Source organism: Morus notabilis, unplaced genomic scaffold (genome assembly GCF_000414095.1).
Source record: "Morus notabilis unplaced genomic scaffold, ASM41409v2 Scaffold15, whole genome shotgun sequence".
NCBI classification, from domain to species: Eukaryota; Viridiplantae; Streptophyta; class Magnoliopsida; order Rosales; family Moraceae; genus Morus; species Morus notabilis.
The window spans coordinates 1-11,404 of record NW_010367234.1 but is presented as its reverse complement, the minus strand read 5'-3'; the positions used below and the strand labels follow the sequence as shown (position 1 = coordinate 11,404).

Below are 11,404 nucleotides of genomic sequence, written 5' to 3'. Positions count from 1 at the left end.
CGCCCCTTCCTCCCCCCCCCCCCCCCCCCCCCCCGTTTTTTTTTTTTTTTTGCTCTGCTTGTTGCTCAAATTCCCCACCCTAGACCGTTGCTCAAATTCCCCACTCTAGACTAGAGGCCTCCACTACTTCCTCTCTATCGTTCGCGTCGCTCAATCTCGTTGTCAACGAGCCTCCATTGGTTCCCCTCCCTCATCTAAGCTCCAATTTCGCTCTGAATCCGAGCCCTAGATAGTAGAAAACTACCCAGTATGGACAGGGAATGAAGTTCCAAGCCCACAGCAAAGGCGCCGCTTCTGCCCAGAACGAGGCCATCGACTGCCGGGAGACTCCAGTGACTCACCCTAGAAACTATCGATCTCGCCAAAGACCCCTACTTTATGCGCAACCACCTCGAATGGTAACCCTAATTCTCTATCTATCTCTCTCTCTCTCTCTCTCTCTCTCTTCAATTTCACCTCCGATTGAAATTAGGGTTCGTTTCTGATTTTGTTGTTTTTGGTTAGCTATGAGTGTAAGCTTTGCTGGACTCTGGACAACAATGAGGGGAATTACTTGGCCCACACTCAGGGGAAGCGCCACCCGACGAATTTGGCAAAGAGGGCGGCTCGCGAGGCCAAGGAGGCTCCTGCTCGGCCTCAGCCCCATAAGCACAAAGTCCACATTCGGAAGATAGGCATGTCTTCCTTTCTTCTCATTTGTGCTTTAGTTTTTGCTCTCATTGTCATTTTGTCAAACAGTTAGTGAGTTGGAAAGCTTCTTATTAGTTTTTAAAAATTATTGATTTCTTCGGCCAAAGATCATCATACAAGCATGAATTTCTTTGTTTTCTTAGTTTATGGACTGATCTTAGATGTATAAACAAGCTATATAGCCTACAAGTTTACTGATCTCATTGCCTTAAAAAAAAAAAAAAAAAACCTCAACTCACAGAGAGATGCTAAGGAATTGATGTCTAAAAATGACTGGTTTTATTACTTCTTGACCGGTTTTAAGCCTCCAACGCCAAAGGTAACTGCTAGATTGTGTGTGTGTGCGCGCGCGCGTGCGTTTTTTTTTTTTTTTTGGTTGCAGAGAAAACTGAAGAAAAAAGAAAGGAAAATAATTGATTTTTTAGAAGAATCCCAAATGTTTTGAACTGCTTCAGTATTTTGATTCTATTATTGAAAGTTCTTCACATATCTTTTTTTAATATATGTGAACTTGTACTGCAGTATACACATTTGTGGCTGGGATGTCAAACCAAGAACGTGCTTTCAGGTACATATACACCGTGGCTATGATGTTTAATTTGTGTATTATGGCCTAGTTCCTTATGTCAAGTGATATTTGAAGTTATGACAATAATGTGTTGCCGGTGTATACCATTTCGCTTGGCATATTGTTCAACTCCTTGGTAAGTATGCTTTGCTTCACTCTAACGGCCATCCCCACCAATATGTCGAAGTTAGCTAAACATTGGTAGCATAATTGTCATTGCCTATGAAGTTTGCTCCATACGTGGAACCTTAGGGCCACCACACATTCCTTACATCAAAAATATATACATGGCGCTTATGGTATGAAATTTAAATGCCATCATTAATATGTGTTTAGAGGCCGTGGATCCTTATGTCGAGTGGTTTTCAATGGTGTGATAATTGGTGGTTGCCACTTTCTGCAAAAACTCGTGGCATATTGGTGTATAAACTATGTTCATAACTGACCTTATATGGAGAATTAGTTTATTTAAAGTGAAGTGAGAACTTTACATTATACTAAAGTGATGCTAAAGCTTGGTAGTAAACTATGTCATAGTCTAGGATAATGCTCCATAAGGGGACGATGAGAGCCATTACACATTTCTGAGCCTACTATGCGTGAAATTGAATAAGGGGGATATGTCGCCAGAGAAGGTGATCTCTAGGAGCCAAGATGCGAACAATAGGTTGGTTTTCTTTGAGGGGTGTAACTATGTGTTTGATTTGGAGGATTTGTTGGATAGGAATTGATTTGCAGAGGTTTTGCTAATTTGCTATTTTGCTTTGGTTTGGATTTTCTTTGCTCTTTTGCTATTTTGTTTTACTTTGCTTTGCTGAACGGTTTTATGCAGGAGTTGTCACTAGGTTTTTTCCTTTCTTTCTTCTTATTTTTCTTTACGATTTGATCTTCTTTTTTTTGGTAGTCAATTTTCTAAATTGCCTAGAGTTTAAATGAATTTTGATGTTGATTGTTGCAGTGCCGTAAAAAAACCATAGATTTTGTGGCCTCTTGTAAGAGTAAGAATGGGGAAAAGCCTTGTACTCTTCACGTCTATCACAAATGTCTCTTGAATAGGTTAGATTTAGCGACAAATTGGTAGTTTTTCGTGGAATTAAGTAATTTTTAGGATTATTTTTACCTGATATGCTTGATTAATGAAATTCTTTGCATGATAATAAACGAATCTATGAGGCTTTATCCACCGGCTAGTGTACAATATCTGATGCTAAATCCTTTGTTGTGATAATGAGGACTCCATATTTATATGCATATGGTACTTTCCTTAAATGTAGGCAATGAAGACTCATGCCTCCAACTATTTACATAACAATACATGTAAGATACTCTCTGCCTTAAAAGTTTGACATTAAAATTTTGCCTAGTACATCATTGAAGCCATGTTTCCTCTAACTCACTGCAAAACATATGTGGATGTGGCTATGTAGTTGTGAGTGGTGTAACTAGCCCTTGCTTTATTTATAGGTTAAATGGTGAAAGTTTTAACTGAGTTTGATGACTTTTTTGTTGATGGATCACTTTCTTATAGGTTAAATTGTGGAGATGACTTTTTTATTGAAGCATTTTGTCAAGATGGAAGGATTTACTTCACCGTTTCATTTAACTAGACGTTTTGGATACTTTGATATCACTAGCTATTCCTCTGTTTTCTTTACTTCTTTTGAATGTTAAGGTTTTGGTCATTGTATGACTTATGTTGTAGACGTAATTTTATTGCCAACTTTGTAGATACTGATAACAATTGATACATTGAATGTTTTTATGTTTTAATTTGAATGTTCCTATTTAGATATAAGATGTTGCTCGGAATCACCATCTATTTGAATTAATTCAAAAGGATATCAATAATAATTTTAAAAAGCTACAAGAGTATGAACATAACAAGGAAAAAAGCTATTAATCTATACCGTAGCTATGCTAAATAGCTATAAGAGGTTGAAAATAACTTGTCTTAAACGCTATAAGACCTCAATTCTATAGCGTTTTTCATAACGCTCTTAGAACGCTATGTATTCTTAGGACTTTTAATAGAGTCCGATGTCCTAATACTCTACAAAACGCTATTGGTAGTGCTTAATAGCGTTTTTGGTTAGCTACTGATATTGATATTTGTTGTAGTGAAAACATCTGATTTACATTGACTAAAATGCCTTCAATTCCGTTTAAATTTTATTATAAGGAGAAAATTTTTAAAACTTTTAAAGTTCAAGAAGAACGGATGTTACAAATTGAACTTCGTGGGTATTTTGTGACATGGTTTATAGTTTGGAGGACAAACGTATAATTTGTCCATTTATATATTTTACATATTTGCTAAAGAATCTTTTAACAATTTCTCCGGCTATCAATTTTTCTAATTAGACAAATCTACATATTATTGTTGCCTAGGAAACGAGTTTTAAGCTCATTTTAGCGCCGAAGACGTTGGTCTTGTTAAATTCACAACTCAAGTCACAACTCAAATGATATTGTTACAGTGTTTTCTCTTACAAAAATTTAAATTTAATTTTTTTGCTATAATGTTTTTCTCTCATATACATAACTTAAAGTTCTTAACTTGAGTTGTGAAACAAACATACCCGTAAATTTTTATTTTAAACAAAAATTATTTAAGGTATGACACAATTGCTAGTAGAGTTGGAATTATATTAAAGTTATATATTGGGAAAATTGTAAAAAATAACCTTACATTTTAGAATTTATGTTAGTAAATAACCAATTTATTAATGTGATAAAAGTTAATATGCCTTTTTATGTTTTGAATTTTTTATTTTCTAATATTACATTTTTCTTCTTCTTTTTTCATTTTTTTTTCTATCTCACTCTAGATCTCTTTTTCTCTCTTTTCTCTCTATCTGTAGTTTATGGGTCTTTTCTTCCCTCTCTCATTACTAATCATTCTTTCTACCATGTAAACTCAGGATTTACGAAGGAACTAAAATTGTGATTTTTTGTACATACTGAATTTACAATGTAAATCTAAAATTTACTATAAGAACACAATTCCTATTCTTGTAACCATCAGAACACATATTGTGTTATTCGTAAATCCTGAATTTATAGTGTAAATTTAGAATTTACCATCAAAACAAAATTTATGTTCCTTTGAAAATCTAAGGCCTTATTTGGTTCGCCGTTCAGATTGCAAGATTTGGTTTGAATTTGAGTGATTTGAATTGTGATTCAAACCGGTGTTTGGATAGACAAACAAATTGTAGTTTGGATTGGGAAAAAAATCCGATTGTGTTTGAATAAAGTGTTGAAAATTGTCATTAGAGTTTTGTAATAAATCTTATAAAACCTCATTATAAATGACATTAAAAATATGCAATATGGATGAGGATCTGTAACTCTCTTCATATGATAACATTTAATAAAAAATTACCTCAATCGGAATTGAAATGAAGAAGTTATGACATTTTTAAGTTTAAAGTTGAAGAGAGATAAAAAGTATAAAATCTGAATTATTTTCCTTGTAGAAAACAATTAGGATTGTCAATTTAGGGAGAGGGTCAATTTTAAAATTAAGAGTTTGAGCTGTTGTTAATGGTTTGACTTGTGTTCTCATTTAATTTTTTACCGAACATCAATTTGAACCTTCAACTACAATTCAAATTGAATTTTTTGATTTGGATTGTTGAAACAAACAACACATTAGATTTACACTACGGTAAATTAAGAAATTACTAATAAAAGATAAACATTTTTCAATCTACTCGTAAATCCTGGATTTTCTTATACGTTCTCCGATGATCATGATATGCTCCCTAATTGTAAACTTTTTCAATATGGAAATATTCTAATATCTTACATTGATGTATAGGAGTGGGGCTTTGATACCTTCATTTCAACTACCAGCGTTGTACGTTCTTTATCGTTATCACGTGTGTACCATTAATATAGTATGACATATCTACTAGGTTCGTAGAATTTAACCTAGGAAAAAATAAAAAAATAAAAAGAAAAGAAAGAAAAGCCTAAGTACGTAGAAGCAGAAGGCATGGACCTCAAATGTCAGTGTTGTTTGGTAAAATGTTGAACCTTAATTTAAATCTTGTATGTGATCCATACGCATTAAATAGGAGCATTAAATGATTAATAACAACCCAATCTTAGCTGACACGTCAGTGGACAACTCTCTTAGGAGTCGATCGCTAGAAAAAAATGCTAAGCATATAAAGTAGGTCGACTGCTCTGAAAGGATACAAATGATAAAATGAAGCCGACCGTGCCCGTAATTGAAAGCGAAGAAGCTTCTGAAAGCGTTTACGCAGTTGAGGCTACGCAACAGATGAGATTCGCGAGACTTGCTCGAAGATTTGCTATTTATAAAAATATATAAAATTTAAATAAAGAAATTGTCCTGGTTGATTGTAATCTCTATTTTTTGGGAAACTATATCAAAAGATAAGAGAAATAACCAAAATTCAAATAGAGAAAGTTTATGGGCGGTGACTTGGGCTATAAATAACGGATTATGAGTCAGAAAATCCTTAAGTTTTATTCTGAACATTAGTGCGTGTATTCTCTTCCAAAATAATGAATTTCCTCTCCTCCCCACAACAGATGTAGTTCTCAAATTGAGAGTGAATCACTATAATTCTCATGTGTTCTTACTATTTAATTTCTTTTAATTGTGTTTTTTTCATTTAATGTATTAATGATAAAGAAATTCGTTATTATTCTGTAGATGAATTTCGTCAACCGTCAGCATCATAATTAAATCTTGAGAGCTATATATATTTCGACTTTTGATATGTTGTGATGTTTCAAAGAATTAACACCGCGAGATATCTTTATGGCCTATGGTGGATTTTGGTCTACCTTATTGTTCACGTTATCTTTTGTTTTGTTTTTGTTTTTTATTATTTTTTGAAAAATACGCATGGCTTTTCATAAAAAATAAAAAGAAAAAGAAAAATACAAGTACAAATTATTCTTTTGATCATCATTATTTCAAATAGATTGAAGCATCAGTATTCCGTGTGTCCCGTGAAAACAAAAACAACAAGAAACATTAGTCATTTACTAGTAAATACGAATTGATATATTTAAGATGTTAATTGGATGTTTTTCTAAAGTACTAGTTTAGGCACTTGCAACGTATGTATTAAGTTGTAATTGAACTTTCTATATTGTAGAATATGAATAACAATATATTAAAAAAAAAAGGAGGGGGGGGGGGGAGAGAGAGAGAGAGAGAGAGAGAGAGAGAGAGAGAGAGAGAGAGAGAGAGAGAGAGAGAGAGAGAGAGAGAGAGAGAGAGAGAGAGAGAGAGAGAGAGAGAGAGAGAGAGAGAGAGAGAGAGAGAGAGAGAGAGAGAGAGAGAGAGAGAGAGAGAGAGAGAGAGAGAGAGAGAGAGAGAGAGAGAGAGAGAGAGAGAGAGAGAGAGAGTTGAAACTTTAAAAAGGGAAAGGCAAAAAAAAAAGTAAAGCATCAAAATCTAACCGTTTTAGATTACTATGCAATAAACAATAGCCACATGAATGAAATAAACTAATTGCAATTAAAAAGAATTGATTACAAATAAGGAGATTATTCTAATGAGAAATTAAGTTGAGATTTGAGACTTAAAAAAATATACGAGAAAGAGCGGTCACGTTAAACTAGAGAAAAAAATAAAAGAGAAATATAAAGAGAAAAAGTAGTGATATATTGGTGTAAAAAATTAATGAAAATAAAAATAGAGTCAGAAAGAAATTAAAAAAAGTAAGAAAAAGTAAAGTATCAAAAAAGAAAGAAAAGAAAGAGAGATAAAACGCCATTATAAGAGACAAATGTAGATAAAATCTTAAAAAAAGAAAGAAAGAAAAAAGAGTGAATAATGGAGTTTAAAAAAAGCCGTGAAAGCACCAAAAGGACAAAATATGCACTCTTATATCTATGTAGGGTTTTTTTAATGAGTAAATCTTCTACTCGTGGTGTTCTCAGTTTGGGTTAGCCAGGTTTTGGGATTGTTGTCCAAATTAAAAACTGTCATAGACAAATTGACGCCATTGATTGATTAACTTACGTACCGACCAACAATTACGCAGTCAATTGATGCGTAATCATAACGAGGGAATGAAAGAAGATGACAAGGAAAAATTATTATCTGGGTTAGGGTTTTGTTTTAGAGAAAGGTGGCTACAGTAATTTTGAAATAGCAAAGAGAGGAAAGAAGAGAGGAGAATGTCAACTGCAAGTTAGGAATTTACGTTTCCTAATAATAATTATGGGCCACATATTTATAACAATTATATTGACGTTATTTAATTAATTGGGTTAATTGAGTGATCTAATTGTGAAGAGCCTAAAAAATCTCCTAACAGGGTATTGGCTAAATGGGTGGATATCCAATATTGACATAATTAAGTATAATAGGAGCCTAATGGAACAATATATAAAGAAACTTAGGTTATGATCCTCAAGATGTCAAATCATTCAGCCGTTTTCTCTCTTCCTCATCTAGAGAGAGAACACCCCATTTAAGATCTAGTAATTTGAGTGAGGAAGACGACAACTCGACGAACCCGTTGTCTTAGAGATTTTTGTTGGAGATTAAGGTTGCATCAATGAAGATATGTATTTGTTCTAACCTATTTTCTTTATAATTTGGAGTGATGATTCCTAGATGTGGTATAAGGATTAAAGATCAACACTGTAGAGTGTAACATTGAGGAAAAATGACAGAAGATAAGAAAATAAGATTATGTTTCTTTTTTTTTTTTTAAGAAAAAACCTTTGTTTCCTTAAAACGACCTCGTTTTGGATTAGAACTATTAAGTGAAAGCTCTAGTTTTTAAAACTTTATTAATTTATTTATATATTAACTTTGTATTTTTAAAACTTTAGTTTTTAGAACACTAGTTTACATAATGCTTTGCCTCTTCAATTATTATAACAAATAACTAGTTTCTATACTAATTATCTTAAGGCTCGAATTCAAACAAAAGAACCTCGATTTAGAGCGAGGATACAATCTTAAATTCCTTCAATTGATACGTCGTATAATGCTTTTCTTGATGAATATCAGTCATCTTCTTCAACTCTTGCTCAAATCTATCCATAGCACGCACCGTTGGCAAGCATATCGGCACCACCACCCCTTTCTCCTCATACGCAACATAAAAGCTAATAAGAGACAACGCCTTCGCAGGTCCTCCGAACACCGGCAAACCCCACCCAAAATCGATATCCCCAAACCCCACACGTGTATTATCCGAAACAATATAGTTCCCCGAAACCGCGTACAAAGGCCGTCCTCTAGTCACCATCAGATCGGCAACGGATCTTATATAGTCCTCATTCATTTCCGCCTTGGCCTTCTTCACCAACTCCACTACGTGTCCTAACGAGCTTTCGCACAAAACCTTAGCCTTCAAAACCACAGCCGGGTAAGCGAACGCATTACCGTAGTATCCCAATGGGAGACTGAGGTTTTTAGCGTTGTTATTTCCACGTAAACTTGTTATGCAAGAAACAATAACAGTTTCTTTTGGGTCAAGCTCAAGTGCAATCGTCCGACATTTCCATAAACATGCCGTGATTAACTCAAAGCGCGAGCAGTTTTGGAGATGTATGGGAAGCTGTTTTTTCATGTTCCTGATTTGGTTGGAGCTAAAGAAGAATGAGCGTTGAACAACGTCGTTTGGATCCATGATCATGTTTGGGCCCTTAGAATTAGTAGGTACTTCATGGAATTCTTGATGTGGATAAGCTATTCTTGGTGGGTTTCGGGCGTTTAAGATTTCTCGTTGCCAAACAGGAAGAATAGATGGAATATTTATGCCACGTGCCATTTCTGCAATTGTGTTCAAGAACTGGACCAACCCAAATGCGTCACACATTGTGTGGTTCACGCGTACAGCCAAGACAAAACCCTCGCATTTTAGCTGAGTCACCTGCACAAGAAAATCAGAAGCTTGTAAGTCCCACTGGCATGAAAAATCACATTCCATTTTTATCTTATTTTTTTAATTGAGCTTGTTGCCTTTGACCTTGGTAAATAAATTAATCAGTCACACCTAAATCATAATATGCCAAGGTTAAAATAGAAAGATGAGAATTTTAATGTTTGCTGTAAAAAACAAAAACAAAAACAAAAAATGGTTGGGTTATATTTTAAACTGTTAATTTATATTAAGTTCTCTCATTAGCGTTATCTCATTTCTATCTTCTTCATCATTTTGAAATCTCAAAACTCACCAATAGAACGGAAAGGACTCCATCAATTCCATTCCTATGATGAAATTAGTTTCACTCATGCCATTATAACATCGTACGACGCATTGATCAATTAATTGTTCTAAAAGTGGAGATGTATAGTATCGAACCCTGAACTCATTTTAACAGTAGAAGAAGCAAAGACATCTTTACCATTGTACCAATTTATTAGTGGTAGTTTTGCACTTTTTATTTTAATGTAATCTTGATCAAATTCAATATTAAAAAATATACAGTACCGGATGCTCTACCTTAAAATCTCCATTAATAGAGTTTACCTTAAAAGCTCCATTAATATACAGTACCGGACAAACTTGAAGTACTTGAAATTATTTTCACCAAGAGCTAGCATTTTCAATTAAAAAAACCCGCGCATTTTTATGCATATGCTCAGATAAAGGCCAATTTCAATTCAAAAAATATGCATCTTATTTTTATGGCGAGGAAAAAAAAAAAGTTTAACTAGATCACTCAAACATCTTCTCGTTTGCTCTATCATACACACTAACTTGCAAACTAGGCATATACTAGGCCCTTAATTTTCGTGGGCCTTAAACTAATGGTATGTTTAGAATTGGTTTTAATTATTTTTAAAAATGTTTTTATACGTCATGAAAATAATCTATAAACTGTATTTGTTTAGTAGTTGTTTTGAAAACAAAAATGAAAATAAAAAACAATGAGAATGGTTTTTGTGAAGAAATTAGAAAATAGTTAAAAATTATTTTCCCTTTTTTATTTTCATTTTCTAGTATTTTTCAACAATGTTATAATATATTAATATAATTATAACCATACATGATTTTACTTTTTTATTATACTCAAAATAATTTCTTAAAAAATCAACGAAACGCAATTTTAGAATCAGTCTCATAATGATTCTAAAACAATCTCATTTTTATTTTATACTGAAAATAAAATCATTTTCAAAACATTACCAAACAGCCCCTAAAAGTCAGAAATTTGGTTTTTTTGAAAAAAAAAAAAAAAAAAAAAGAAAAAAGGTTACCTGAATCAACAACAATGGACAGCCAAGAATACCATCCGATCCAGGAACATTATACAAGAACTTATCTAGGAAAGGACATGGTGGTCGGATTGCATCCCCGAGTCGATCGTACCCGACATCCGCCTTAGCCGCCACGAACAAGACCCCCTCACCGGTGCAATCCACCATGAGCTTCCTGTTGGAACCTTCCCTAAGCCTTCCGGCAAACGGGTAGTAGTACACTAGAGCTCTACCTAGTGCTTCCCTAATGACCCTGTTGGGGTCTTTCCCTAATTTCACTGAAGGGTGGTTATTCTTCTTGTAAAAGAATATGAAAGGAACATGAAATCTCAGCCCTTCTTGATCATCTATATCTGATAATAGTTTTATCTCTTTAGGTGTTGGTTTTGAGGGTTTAACAAGCTCTGGCTCATACCGGTCCACCTTAATTGTTAGAGATGAGCATGGTGATAATGCCATTTTTTATTTTATTTTTTTGCTTTTCTTTTGGGTAGTACTAGCCAATAGGTTCAGTGATACAGGGCGAAGAGGTTTGTTATACTTATATAAATGGCTGGCTGGCTGTATATATGTATGTGAGCTTGCTTAGAGTTTCATTCATTTCCCATTATATAACTTTTTAAATAGAGAAATAAATCTTAAGAAAATTAAATATTATATCTTTTTAAGTACTTGACTTATTAAAGTATCCATTTTAAAAAATTTTACCTCTTGACTAGTTCTAGTTCAAAAAGTAGAAATATATGGACTAATGTTAAAGAGATAGAAGGAAAAGAGGGCTCAATTAAAAGGGGTATGTTTAAAAATTGCTCAAATATCTTATATGGTATTCATATAGGGTAACTTTGACAAATACCCTTTGAAAGTGTATGGGTTAAAATTGTTACCATTTACTCTTGATTCATAACCTTTTTAGTCAAATAATTATACTA

At 33.6% G+C, this 11,404-nt stretch overlaps 2 protein-coding genes across 2 annotated transcripts; one reads left to right on the top strand and one right to left on the bottom strand.

The window, feature by feature from the left end:
- The first annotated feature begins 69 nt into the window (after nt 1-69).
- Nucleotides 70-2,973, top strand: LOC112094280 (splicing factor 3A subunit 2-like). The gene is made up of 4 exons (XM_024174819.1): nt 70-398; nt 505-674; nt 1,213-1,258; nt 2,787-2,973. Exons 1-4 carry the CDS (start codon nt 379-381, stop codon nt 2,863-2,865), a joined length of 315 nt encoding a protein of 104 aa, XP_024030587.1. The 5' UTR covers nt 70-378; the 3' UTR covers nt 2,866-2,973.
- Nucleotides 2,974-8,112: 5,139 nt separating this feature from the next.
- On the bottom strand, nt 8,113-11,050 carry LOC21405589 (methanol O-anthraniloyltransferase). The gene is made up of 2 exons (XM_010112081.2): nt 10,473-11,050; nt 8,113-9,141 (listed from the first exon to the last, which is right to left on the bottom strand). The coding sequence occupies exons 1-2, from the start codon at nt 10,929-10,931 to the stop codon at nt 8,203-8,205; spliced, it is 1,398 nt and encodes a 465-aa protein (XP_010110383.1). The 5' UTR covers nt 10,932-11,050; the 3' UTR covers nt 8,113-8,202.
- Between the last annotated feature and the right edge of the window lie 354 nt (nt 11,051-11,404).